Raw genomic sequence first — 15,031 nt, 5'->3', positions numbered from 1 at the left:
GTTATGTGTGAGAAAACATGAATATACAATAAATATTTGCTTAAATAATTTATTATACTTCTTACAAAGAGAAAAAAAATACTCTAAGCTAGTATCTTCAAATTAGATCTGTTTCATAAAAAGAATTAAATCATCTGAATTACAACCTGATTAAACTCCTCTAATTGACCTTTCTTCAGTAGTATAATTTGGTCTAAGAAACAGGAGGGAAAAAAAAAAAGGAATATAATCTAGATAAAAAGAAATTTACTATAATAATGCATTTGAAGTTTTCATTATATTCATAGTTACAAAGAAACAAAAATAGTTATCCGAGAGAACTGAAGTAAAAAAATTTTCAGGATGACCGTAACAGTTAAAAATATTAAGAAACTGGCCAGCAAGTGTTATGTAAGTTGTTTTGTGGACCAGTAAATATGAAGGCAATCCAGAGAAAATGTGCTATTCATGGGTATAATTCTTATCTCCTACTTAAGGAAATCACCTTTTTCTCTTGTATACTTTCCCAAGAAGAGCATTCCTCCAAGAGTATAAATATAGAATCCATAATACTCAAAATTTATGCGCCGTTTATTGTAAGTCTCTAGCCTTCACTGAGTTTACCTTACCGGTGTATTTCTTCCACATACTGGAGTCTAGTTTTCATGTCTATAATTTTTTTAAAAATATTTTTATAGTACATTGTAAAGCCAGCTATATATGAGAGGAATTAGATACTATAGTCTGATTGCTAATGAAAACCATTTACACTCTAGCATCTCTATATACTGGGGAAAGCCATCAATTCTTAGTCCCTTCTGGAATAAGCAACAATCTGAGGTGAGCACTGCCTTCCTCTACTGCAGAATTTCTTTACCACTCAACACAAGAAATCTTTCCAACAACATCTTCTTTAAAGCAAGATGGTGCTCCTTTTAAATTTTAACAATACAACATTCCTGAAGGACTTCACAAAAAAAATGGATAAATACGAGATGACTACTACAGAAAAAACTGGGTTTTGTTTCAAGTTCACAGAGATCGCTACATAATTATCTTTCTAGTACCAAATATCTAGTATACATTTAAACAGACTTAAATAATAAAATTATAAACTATACCTTATCTTCAGATGGACAAAGATATAAATATTGGAATGTGGCAGTTATGTTTTTAGAGAATCTTGGCCCAAAAACATCTTTATCAGTTCCAAACTGATGACGAGACTGTCGCACAATTGAGTCGATTACATACAATCCCGGAACCTTGTACTCTGGTTTACACTACAAAGATAAAGATGTAAAGTCAATACAAGAAAAGCAAATCACAATCTGATACCCATTAACCTCACTTTTATGAAACTCTATATATCCAACATTTATTTTTATTTAGAAACTACCCGAATGTTTAGTTCTCTTATTGGCTAGTTTGTCAAATTTCCTACAAGTCTGTAGAGAACTGCCATTCTCTTGAAACTTCAGATCCCCAATATTTTACTTTTCTCTGATCCCTCTATCTCCGCACACACAACTGCACAGAATCAACATTACTTTACCAATCCCAAAGCCACTTCCATACAAATCCACTTATTATAATAAGTCTCTATTCCAATTCATCCTGCTCAAAAATATAATTTTAACCTTTTAAAATTATCAAAAAGATAATTTTAACAACATATTAATTTTAATTCTATTACAGTACCAGAGAAACAAAAAAGGAGAGGCCTTTGTTGGCCTACCAAATTGGCAAGATAGAAAGAACAGAGAAAAAGACACCCACATACATCTCTGGTGGTACAATCTTTATGAAAGATGATTTAGCAATAAAAGCAAAGCCTTATTTGATTCAACAAGTCTACATCTAGAAATTTATTCCAAGGAAAACAATTAAGATGTCTCTAATTTTCCCCATAAAGCTAGCCCCTGAAGTGAAATGCCCAGCAGTAAGGAACTGGTTGAGTAGATAATGAAAACATATCCATCAACAGAAGTGTATAAAGATAGGGTGTGCGTATATGTATATATATATATATACACAACAAAATTCTACTCAACCGTGAAACAGAATAGAATTTTGCCATTTGCAGAAACATGGATGGACTTGGAAGGCATTATGCTAAGTGAAATAAGACAGAGAAAGACAAATACTCTATGATATCACTTACATGTGAAATCTAAAAAATACAACAAATGTGAATGAAACAAAAAAGTAGACTCAGATATAGAGAACAAACTAGTGGTTATCAGTAAGGAAAGGGAACGGAGAGGGGCAATACAGGGATGAGGAAAAAGGTTATTATCGGATTACATGAATTCATGTGTGTGAAACTTTTGAAAATTACAAAGCATTATAGATTTTTTTTAAAGCACTACAGAATTTAAGAATCTTTCATTCAATAAAAAAAGGAGAAAAAATAAATTGTGAAAACAATCACGATGAAATACTTCACAGATGTTTATGATAAATTCAGTGGGAAAGCAGATTATCAATCAGTATGTCTTCATTTTTCCTTTTATAAATGTACATGTACATACTAAAACCTGAGTAGATCCAAATGAAATAAAGACATTCATAGTATCTGGGGTGATGGCATATAGGTAATTTAAATTTTTTTCTATTTTATTTATTTGTACTTGGATTTGCTACTATAAAAACCTCTACTGACTATCCTTTTTTGGTCTGTTGGAGCTCTAACTCCTATCTCTCAGCCAGTATTAAAAGGCCATGGGCCAGAGACATTTCCACACACAACTTTTTTTTTTTTTTTTGGAGTCCATACACATTTATCAGTGTGTACTACATGACACAATTCCAGGTTGGGGAAGCAGACAAAGATGTCCAAATCTCTGCTCTCGGTCCTCTACTGAGACAGACGTGCTAATCACACAGTTGTAAAGCAATATATAATTGTGGAAGTGAAAAATGGTTCAATTATGATGGGAGCAGGGAAAAGTTGGAAAACTTTACAGTGATTTCATTTCAAGTACTCCAAGATGAGTTAAATGTCAACAGAGTAGACACAGCAAAGGGGAGAGGAGACCTATCAGGCTCAAGGAAGAGAGTCTTGTCAGCAGACAAGAAATTCTGTTGTTGAATGGCTATCTCACAGTAATTGTTCAATCAACAGTACTGCTATAAATTTTTGTTCTGTTAAAGAAAAAACCCCCCAAAATCTCTAATGATTAAAACGAACTCCTAGAGACAACTTTTTTGTAGAGTGGCTTTAGAAGCAAGCATCCAAATTACAAATTACAAAGTAAATCACAATTACTGATCATAACTAAAATGAAGTAGTAATGAAATGGATAGTTACCTTTTTGATGAACTTTTCTACTATTTGAACTACATGCTTATAAAGCTGAAAAGAATTAAAAGAAAATCATTATCCAGTTTACATTATTTCTACATTTCCTGTAATCAGAAAATACTCAAAACCTTGAAATTTGCAGAATCTGATTAATTCCCCACTGAATGACAATGAGAAATAATTCATACTCAACACACAGTCAACAACTTAAGAAATCTTAACAAATCAGGAAAAAACTAACTGAAACAGAAAACTATAAAAAAAAATCCCCCGAAACAGCAGGCCCTTTTCTTAGACTTTTAATCAGTAAATCTCATAAAGCAATTTATCAGAGAACTTTATGACAGGAATAAGATCAATGGAATTGGGACCAAATAATGCAGTTTTTAAAGTGACTCAATTATTTAGGAGTGATCTTGGGTAAGACATTTAATTTCATGAAGCCTGAGGGTTTTTTAAAATAAAAATGAAGCTAATATGCTGACGATTTGTAAGAATTGAATGGAAAAAAAAAACCTGCCATTCTACTTTCTACTTCAGTGAGTTCAACTTTTTTAGCACCCCACACACATAAAAGATAATCAAAAGGTAATTATGTGAAGTGATGGATGTATTAATTAGCTTGATTGAGGTGATCATTCCACAATGTACACGTGTATCAAATCATATTTTATTAAATTATATGACTAAATTTATTTGTCAATTATACTTCTTATAGCTAAAAAATATAAATGGGAAATACTAACAACAAAAAACTCAATAAGGTTTTAAAACAATATGTTACAATGCAAATGCACCATACTGTACTATTATGTATCTTCAGTAAAACCTGGTTAGTGCTCTTTGATTCAGGCCTGAACTAATTCACAAGATGAAGCCACATTTAATAAAAACATTTCAAAATTTCAAAAACACTTTTCAAATTAAATATATTTATTTTACTCTTACCTTAATAGCTTTAATAGCAGCTTTCGTGATGAGAATCATCTTGGCTCGAGAGATGGGAGGCTTCATATCCATAAGTGAAAAGAGCTTAAAAAGCAAAAAACAAACAAAAAAAAATTTAACTAAAAGTAAAATTAGCAGTTAATCCTTCAGTTCTACAAATATATTTATAATACATTAACTAAAAAAATGATAAATTTTTGGAAAGTTTAACAATTTGTGTAGTAAAGAAAAGCCAAGAGTGTTCCTACATACCAGCACCATCACTTTGAAAATATAATGGGAAAAGATTGTTAAAAGCAGCAAAATGGGGGGGGGGGAGGAGGTAAAAGGTAAGAAATCTTCAAAATCTGTAACAGAAAAAAATTACAAAACTTTACTGAAGAACTCAAAAATGATCTGAATGGAAACAAACATACCATGGTCCTGGGCAAAAGTGGCAACAGTGTGACTCAGTATTTAATATTTCAATCCAAGCCTCACTGAGATTTTAAAGAACTTCAAATAATTCTAAGCTTCATTTGGAGAAGCACAGGTATTAAATCAGGCAAGAAATTTAACATGCAATTATAAAGCTTGAATTCACAATTTCTTGATTTAGTCAGGAATAAAAATGACACCATATTTAACAAATCTCACCACAGTAAATCCAATAATCAGATGCTCCCATGAGACTTAACCACACATGCATAATAATAATCCTTCCCCCTAAATTTTAAATCCAACCAAAACATGAGAGCTCACAGAGTTAAAAAGATAAAATTCTGACATTACTAAGCTTGTATCTAATTTCTTAAAAATTCTTAATTTTGTTTTGTTTTAATCATAGGCACATATACACACACTTCTAAAAATATATTTTGAAATAAATTTCAAGGCTTCCTGAGCACTTTCAATCATACCAACATTCATATTACATGAATCATATTTCCATTTCTTTCCAATTAATGCTGATATTTCAAATATGGAATCCCTAAGACATAGATCACCTTTACTAAGAGGTGAGCCTAAAGAATTAAAGTCTTTTTTTCCATGTAAATAGCCCTACCTGGGAACATATCTTAAATTCTCTAGCAACAGAGAATTTTCACAGCTTTTCAGAACTACAGACACAATGGGACTATAGGTAATGGTAACTGTAAGTTTAGAAAAAGTATGCAATGCCAGATATAATCAACATATGAACTAGTTATGTACTCTGTTTAAGTGGATAAAGGTAGAATTTTCCTATAAATAATACCAAGATACAGAAAACAAGAGAAACACAAAGATATTAGCATAGGAATTCATTTTTTAAAAAGGGATTATCTAGGGCGCAGGGTATATAGCTCAGTGGTAGAGTGCTTAGCATGCACAGGGTCCTGGGTTTAATCCCCAGTACCTCTATTAAAATAAATAAGTAATAGATAAACCTAATTATCTCCCCTTCTCAAAAAAAATTTAAACGGATTATATAAATAAATATGGTCATGATTCTTTAATTTACCAACATAATAAAAATTCTCCCTGAGAATAAATGCTCAGAAATTGAAAAACTATTAGAGAGGAGATAGTAATCTTTGAAATTATACAAACCAATGAGAAACTAAGAAAATTTAAAATATTTCAACTTCAATACAAATTAAAAAAAAATCAACACTGCATGAAATATACAGCACACATTTTATGAAAGGGTTTATTCTGCCCACTTCTCAGTTATAACAGTTATTAAGATGGCTGTTTATTACTGTTGTTCTATTTCCTTCTCTGGACCTAAAAGCAGAGAAAGGAGATGCAAAAAGGTTTATACATGATCTTAAGAATGAGCAACAGTAAGACTACTTCTCTGGCCATTAAAACATTAGAGAATCGTGTTTTAATGAAGCCTAAGCCAGAGCTAATATTCACTTAATGTCCCAAATAGCACTTCTTGATTATCTCAGCAGTAATGAACTTGCTGTATTAAACAACAACAACAACAACAACAACAACAACAACAACAACAAAGTCAACTGAGCAACACCAGACAGACCAATGCAACTTCTGATGAAACACTCCAGTCTATATTTAAATCATAATCTACTTAAAAAATTAAAATAAAGACTATACCATATAGCAGTATAACCATCATTCAAGAAATAGACCAGCAAGAAAGCCTTCAACTGATCACCTAAGAGACAGAGGAAGGGTGTTTATTCTATTAAAGAAAGTACAACTTCGGAAAAGAGAAGAAAACCTATACTGAGCACTTATGAATAAGGAAGAATTAAGTTTGCTGGTGCATTACTTTAATCATACTAATAAATAACAGATTGTTACACCTCTTTTGAGATGATACTCAAAAGGGTTATATCTGTTTTGGATGATGCTCAGGAATAGGTCTGGACTAGAATTTGTTGATTTTAAATTAGCTCACAATCCTTAACAGCATACTCATCTCCTTATACAATGCTGATTACTGACTAAACACATGCAGAGACCATTAACTATGACAGAGAATACAGACAAAATATCAAGCAGGCATCTGTGTCTGTCTGTATTTACATTGTACTGATTCAGGGATAATGATGAGACATACTGAATTTAATTTGGGATGCCTACTGAAAATCCAGGCAGAGATTTCAGCAGACACTGGACTATGGATCTGTGTCTGGGCTAGAAACTGAAAGGTCACAGGATCACAGCCATGAGGATGAGTAAGAAGAGAACCAAGAATATATAATTAACTAGGGCATACTAGAAACTTCAGCGTGGTACAGAGAAAGGGGATGGACAAATGAACATGAGGATAAATGCTGGAAATTAAAGGTATCTGAAAGGGTCAAATGCTACTGCTAGTTTTTGTATATGGCATGATATACTAGTCATCTGCAACAGGACAAGCGCTCCATAAACGTCACTAGCTGCAGTATTCTGCGCTACTCCAGCTCTGTATTCACAATTAATGTAATCTGTCAATGAAAACAAATGTGTCAAAGCAGCCGGAGAAACCATGCAATTCTCTTACTGAAAATAATAGCAGCAGTAGGCCTCAAAAGGTACAAAACCTTCTTAGAAAGTCTTAGTAAGAAAAACATACTTGCCAGCAGCAGACCTGAGTTTGTCTTTTTGCTGTCACTTTAGAAAGTCTAAATACGAACACTATTCTGCTGGATGCCTCATACACAAAGTATTCTAAAAATTATGAAGAATTGCTCATCATGATCCCTTACATCAATAAAGAACAGCTTCAAGACAACATAAGGAATGAGCATATCTGGCCCATGACACCTGTAGAATTCATAGTGTTTGGTAGTTAGTCAAAGTAACATGATACTCTGCTATTTACTAACAGTATAAACTTTGATGTTTAGTTCACGTTTTCTAAATTTCAAGGAGTTTTCAAATCTGTGAAAGAGGATTAATCGTACTCACTTCGCCTCATAAGGTTATTAGGAATGTATATAAATCTCTTAGCCTGGTACGTGATAACATACAAATGGCTCAGAGGTATATAATGCCCTGGGAATTCTGACACACATACCACCCCCCCGAGTTTTTAATTATTTGTGCCAGCTTACCATAATTATCTTTTTTGTATTACATTTATTATTCAAGTGCTGCATGTACAGAAATCTTCTCTGTATTGAAAACACAGTAGTATCAAAGAGTTTTAAAGCTATATAGCACCTTAGTATCAAAACCAGTATTCTACTAAATTCGGAACTGCTTTCACAATATATCTGCCAGATTCCATGCAGTCACACAGGCTTAGTAACTCACAACTAATCAGCTCCACTGGTTACCAGCAGTCTTCTCTGTACTGACCCCCAATCTCCTTTCTGATAACCTTCCCTCTCCTACTTCCAGTTCTGCCTCTGGAGCACATAACAATAGTGATCTTTCTCATGTGATAAAATATTTATAATATTTAAAGATAACTAAGCATGTTTCCCTCTCTCTTCAATATTAGAATATTAGCCAAATGATATGGTTTCTAGATCTGACTATCCTGGCTAAAACCTTTTAAGTATGATATCTCAAAATAAACAGGGTCCAGATCTGCTCCTGTGGAAATCTAGTGGATTGTCTTTTGCATCAGTTTCCTATTTCTGCAGGAACACATTACCACAAACTCAGTAGCTTAAAACAACACTTTTGGAGGTTAGAATCTCACTAGTATGAAATCAAAGTGTTGGTAGGACTGCCTTCCTTCTGGGTGCTCTAAGTCAAAAATCTATTTCTTGCCTTTCCCAGCTTCTACAGGGTGCCTAAATTCCTTTGGCTCATGGCTGCCTCTTCCATCTTCAAAGCTGGCAGCATAGCATCTTTTTCCTAACCTCTGCTTAAACTGTCATATCACTTCCTCTCCTGCCTCTCTCATATAAGGACCCTGCAGGTTATATTGGGTTCATCTGGATAATTTAGGATAATTAACCCAAATCAAGACCCTTAACTTAATAACACGTTCTAGGATTCAGACGATGGACATGGGTGGGTGGGAGATCATTCATTATTTAAAAAAAATAGTGCTTAATTCATTATTAACTCACATTTATAATCAACTGAGACCCGCACTGGAATCTCTATCAAAACTAGATCTTTATGTTGACTTTACATTTGTTTCTGACAGTCCTTTCAATCTGCGTAGGTAGTCTGGAAATCATTTTCTGCTATTTGAGGTAGCAGCTACTCCAGTCAGCTTGTAAATTTCATAAACCTACTTTATATGGCTTCCTCCAATACAATGGTTTTCTTAAAAATTAAAAAAAACAGGACCCACTTGTAGGATGACCTTATCTGCTATTTCTTGAGCCCTACCAGTCGGCTAACAATCACTTAACAATACTCTCATCCTGTCTACAGTCTTCTAATTTATTCATGACGAAATCATGGTAAATATCTTTCTGAAATACTTGGTTTAGAGTCCTCACTAGAGGAAGTACACTTCACAGAAGAAAAAAGTTTAATCTGATCTGTTATTAATTATTAGTGAATCTCTTCTGGCTTCTAGTGACTAGAAATCTTTCGACAGAATCTCTTTCAATGGGATACTTATTATCCCCCACCTTTTCCCCTTAAACTTAAACTTTTAAGTATTTGCTTTCTTTAAATTTATTTCATAATGAATTAAATTGATCACATCCAGTATTCCTTCCTTTGCTATTATGATGCCCAAAATGACAAATTTTATCTTAAGTGCCTGTTAAAAATTGTAAAGTTTAATATAAAGAAAAAAATATGGATGCTTCCAAAAGGAAATACACTCACAGTGACAGGCTGGTACTCAAATCTCTGTTCTGACAGACTCAGATACAAAATTGTTTAATTCTACAAGCTTTCCTCCTCTTTCATTCATTTGATTCAACAAATCTGATACACTGGCTTCAAACAAATCAAGAGTTAAAGCCAACGTAACTTAAATGTTTATTGGTAACATATACTTTATAAGAATACATGTTAAGTTTAATAATAATTAGAAAAAAACTTTTAAAATTATTTTCTTTGCAAAGATGCTTTGTCCATCTAATTATATAGACTGAGGACAGCTCCATAAAATGCTTACTGCTAGAACAATTAGATAAGGGATAGTTTACAGTCCCTTTTTACCTGACATTCCGTTTTACACCTCTACATATACTTTACATAAGGTTTGTTTCAACTAATTTCTTAATACTGGGCATTTAATATGTTATATTAATACGTTAATAAGTTACTGAAAAGATCTGGTAACCACATATAAAATTTTCAAACACAAGTGGAGGGGAAAAAAAGACTGAAACACTCTAAAATGTTAATGGTATTAGGTGGGATATTTTCTTTGTTTTTTAATTTAAATTTACCTAATTTGCATTGATTTTAAAACGAAAAAAATAAAATTCATGGATTAAAAATGGAAAACTTTGTGTCTGAGACACAAAAATGCATTTCTCCAACTTGATTTTAAATATAATAAATAAGTAGAATCGTTATTATCAGACACAATTTGTCCATGGAGTAAATCTTGTCTTTGAAGTTAATAGTTACGTTTAAATCAATGGCTTGAAAATCTTTAATACACCTTTTCAAAATTACTACAACAAAATTTTAAAAATATAAAATTTTGCCCTTTAAAATCTTTATAACTGAAGCCTTTGTGCATATAAAATCCAAATCTTAAGAAATTACAGTCTTAAATATATTTTTTGACATCTGTGCATTAAAGAAAGCATCCCTTTAACTACTGATATATAATTTACTCCCATGTTAATTCTGTTAACTTTCCAGAGAGTCAAATCCTTTGAAACCCAAATGTTTAAACAATTTTCCACTTGCTTAGAGGAATTTATAGAGACAAGACAGACCTGGCATTAATACAAAATATCCCTAAGACAGGAGTTTTTAAAATTTTCATACCTACTTCTTCCTACATTTCTTTACCTTACTACATTTTCCCACAAATGCGCCAACTTTCCTCCTAGTTCTAGAAAATGCTTTACAAAACACATAAGTGCAAATATGAACTGTTACTATTATGGATGAAATTACTTTCAAATTAACTACTTATGTTTCTATGTGCATTAAGAAAATTAAGAAAACAGAATATAATAATACAGCAAACAGTAGTTTAAACGTCATCTGCATTATTTCACACTTTTTATTTATGTCACCAGCCCCTAGTTCTGTTACCATTTGCTGCCAGCAGAACTACTTTTCTAATTTCTGACGACTCATTCTATAAAGTATGCCCTAATTTATTCTTCACCTAAGACTAACTCCCTTACAATTTCCAGAGGTCTATCCTTCACTCAAAACTTTTCACTTTAGAAGCCAGGCTGCCTCTCTCATCAGGGCTTTTAAATCCTTCAGTTCCACTTATTACAACAGGTCATTTTCTATTCCTCACCTCCCTTTTGGTTAACAACTACAATCAACCTTCAATTCTTTCGTTTTCCCTTGCTCAAGAAATAGGGCAGGATGTGATTTTAGGAAATGCCAAATATTTTATCCATGCCATTGCTCTACTTTACTAGCATAGGACACAGGTTTCAGAAATGCTTTTATTATGTCTCATTTAAGTAAACTTTGTGTCTGCCCAAAGTTGGCCATAAAAAATTTTCATGAATTAAATAGTTCCTCCTAGACTTTAACTGAAGAAATAAAAACTGGTTCCAGGATATAAAATCATTTGATTAGAAGAAAAAAAATTATCCCATACATTGTGTATTTTATCTATATCTATTTTTCTCCCCACAAAGTTGTAATGACTAGATCTATACACAAGCATGGGATTAAAATGGAAAATGTCAACATTTATAAAGTCTCTAATCAATTTTAAAATTTTAAGTGTGAATATTAATTAGCAAATGAAATATAAATGCCTATAAAAGCGTATCTTAAGTTTTAAACACTGATTGCATCTATTCTACTACTAGGGATGAGTCACAAACTTACCAAACTTTATTATTCTTAAACTGTGGCAAATTCATTCCCAAGTACACATTATAGTGCACCTGCCACCATGCTTCAAATATACAAAAGTTGTTTAGGGAGCACTCTCCCTTCATAAGCAGTATAGTAGACAAAGACTGGCTGCTCACAAAACTTCATTACAGCCACATGGGGGTGTGGACTGGGCTTAGGCAGCCTCTGACAGTACTCAGCCAAATCTCAGAACTGCCATTTCTACACCGTGTGACCTTGGACAAATGACAACACCCCTCCAGTTTATGTAAAGACATATATAAAACACCTAACCCTTAACCTGGTATCTGGTTAGTATTTAATGAGCAAATGCAGGATTCCTTTCCTGTCCTTCCCTTGAACTGTCTCCCCTGGATTACTTCTTAAAATAGCATGTAAAAACTAAAGATATCCTTTGAACAAACTTAGGATTCAGGATCAACAAAATAATTTACAGAGCCCCTCAGCAGCTAATAGATATTGTTTCCAAACTGACAGAAAAATCAGATCAAGCAACAAAACAATAAAAATGGTGTTAAAACCAGACTTTTTTGCCTTTTTCTTTAAACAGCTTTGAGCTGTAATTCCTATACCATAAAACTCACTCATTTAAAGTGTACAGTTTAGTGGTTTTTACTATATTCATATAGTTATACAACCATAAACACTAATTTTAGAAAATTTTCATCACATCTCAAAGAAATTCCATATCCATTAGCAGTCACTTCCCATTCCTTCCCCATCCCTCAACTAATAATCTACTTTCTATCTCTATGGATGTGCCTATTTTGGGTATTTCATATATCCAAAACCCACCTCTAACTTATAAAATATGCTCTTAGATTTATTAAACAATGGTTAAGGTCTTTATGGATTTGAACGTATCTCCAATTGAACTCCAAACTTGGCTGTTCTTTCCAAAGTGATTTATCATTTAGCGTCTCTCTCTTAATTAAGGTGAACTAGGTAATATATGACCATAAAAATTTAAAGAGTATTTTACCATTTCCTAAAGGCTTAAAAGCCATATTACCAAAAATTTCCATATTATAGGTTTCCTTTAAGCAGGGCATTATAATTCGACATCAGCTAAAACTAAGCTCTGACAAAAGGAGAAAATAAAGTGGAACAGTCATGATAATGTACATAAAGATATAACGGAGATATTGCAGAGGGAGATTTACAGATTATGGGGTTGCTTAACCATTGCTCTTCAACGTAATAACACACCTAGAGTGGGGCAATGGAAGTCCACCCAGCGGAAAGCAAAAAGTGGGTCTCTAAAAACTCTACATACAATAATAAAACTGAGAATTCTTTTATCATCAAACACCATCAATTCTAAGTATCAGGGATAAAACATTCCTTCCCCTAAAATATTTTGTTGACCAAGATTCTTAAGTTTTAAACTACTGCTGTGGTTATTGATGAGTTTTAATATATAAGCATCAAATCTGTATATTTTTATCATGTATCTTTTAATAAGCAATCTATTCTAAGTGGAAATTCATTAGAAAACCCTCCAGTTATGTGGTCAATGTGCAAAACATGCAAATTCACTACACCTGTTCATTTGGAGAATCACTACAAAGAGGTTCAGGATAGCCTGCACCCTCCTCAGGCTCAGTTTATGTCTCCAATTCTGTGGTTCACACACACACACACACACACACACACACACTTTTAAACAGTGCACTTAAAGTATGATAGCTGTGTGCAATTCTTCTTTCCTGACATATCTTTTTTCTGGTATAAATATTTACAAACAGCCAGAATCAGCCTTTAACAAAGGAACACGAAGCTTGAAGATCCATGAACAAAAATTACAGAGATTGCCATTACTGTTCAACAAAATATAAGGAAGTGAACATTTACACATAATTTCAAAAATGTTTATCAAATATAATAGAAACCTATATTGAAATTTCGAGTGAAAACACTTTAGTGAAATTTTTTTTGTCCCAGAGGACATTTGAAAGTCACTAGAATCAATCCTGAAAAGACATGGATAGCATTGTGATTTCTAGAATTTACTGTGAAGTGAACTTTTTCTAAATTTCTGCCGAAGTAACCTTATGTTTAAGACTTTCCAACTATCTGTATATCTGCTGCTTTATGTACAACTTTTTGTAATTAGAATTAATGAGAAGTGTTTTTCAATCAATTATGGGGGAAGATAAGATTGTTAAATCTGACCATAACTGTCTACTGAACTCAAATACGTGAAAATCAACTGTGACAGTCATTGACAAATATGCAGAAGTTAAGGCTTAAAAAGAAACCAGAATATTACTATTCATTATTGTGACAGACCAGTACATAGATAAGATTTTCTACTTTTATTTTAAAAAGTATTTATGAAATTTAAATATATTAACCAACTTCTACTCTCTGTTGTAATATTTATGTGTAAATGGTATAAAGTTCAAATTTCTTTCTTGGTCAATTTCATGATTATTTCTGAAAATAATTTTGTTGTAGAATAAGGAGTGTGTTTAAAAAAGGAAAGAAACCGTTCTGTTCTGGGTGTCGAATATGCTAGGTACACTACTGCTCTATGGTCTCTTCCAACTGACCCACATGGATTTATACCAAAAATCACAAATTATCCAAACAGAAATTATCACTTTCAAGAGGTACTCGGATGGCCTTTCACCTTTCACTGAGCTCTGCTACTTTTCTTCCTCTAAGCCTTGGCTTCTAATTCTTAACTCCACTCTAGAGTTACACTGAATTTCTTGCTGAATTCACTGCTAACCTGTACAATACTTCATTTGTATTCAAAGTTTCTAAGTATTTAATCTATGACTTCACAAGCACCAATAAAGAGCTAACTATAAAGCAATGAAATGTAATCATTAAACCATGCAAATACTGAAAAGAATGAAGGTGACAGGAGCATAATAAATTATAATATTGCTTGGAAAATCTAGTTCTCAAAAAAAAATCATGACAATACATTGTTAATTACACTTAATATTAACACAGAAAGGTAGACGTGTCTCTTCTAGATTAAGTTCCTCAACAGATCTTGATAAAGCCTGATTAATACAAATTTAACAATTACCAACTCTACCAAAACTTCAACTGTTAATAGGTAAGCTTATTCTATACACTACCTGATAACACAGTACACGTGTTTTTAGCTTATCATTAAAGTTGTATGCTGTTGCTCTGAGGTATGCTTAAAAAAAAAAGATTCGGCATATTATTTCAAAAAATGTTATCAATAACACTAGAGGTTCATCATTTATGTAACAACCTTTTCCCTATCATGTTATCAAGGGACCTTTTAAATGTTTTGAATATGTACAGACATGCATAGAAAAGTTACTTGATATACAACTCAATATTAAAAAAACAAACATCCCAATCAAAAAATGGCAGAAACCTAAATAG

The 15,031-nt window shown here is 32.6% G+C and overlaps 1 protein-coding gene across 2 annotated transcripts in view; it reads right to left on the bottom strand.

The window, feature by feature from the left end:
* The window catches only part of SCAF4 (SR-related CTD associated factor 4), a 53,017-nt gene that overhangs the window by 30,662 nt on the left and 7,324 nt on the right, over window positions 1-15,031 (bottom strand). For both annotated transcript variants that reach the window (XM_032476449.1, XM_032476458.1), the window contains exons 2-4: window positions 4,235-4,318; window positions 3,293-3,337; window positions 1,101-1,262 (exon numbers count right to left, since the gene is read on the bottom strand). In XM_032476449.1, the coding sequence (XP_032332340.1) occupies window positions 1,101-1,262; window positions 3,293-3,337; window positions 4,235-4,318 (291 nt within the window). The remainder of the gene's footprint in view (window positions 1-1,100; window positions 1,263-3,292; window positions 3,338-4,234; window positions 4,319-15,031) is intronic.

This window comes from Camelus ferus, chromosome 1, assembly GCF_009834535.1.
Source record: "Camelus ferus isolate YT-003-E chromosome 1, BCGSAC_Cfer_1.0, whole genome shotgun sequence".
Lineage (NCBI taxonomy): Eukaryota > Metazoa > Chordata > Mammalia > Artiodactyla > Camelidae > Camelus > Camelus ferus.
Note: the sequence above shows the minus strand (reverse complement) of the source record. Positions and strands in the feature narration are given on the sequence as shown.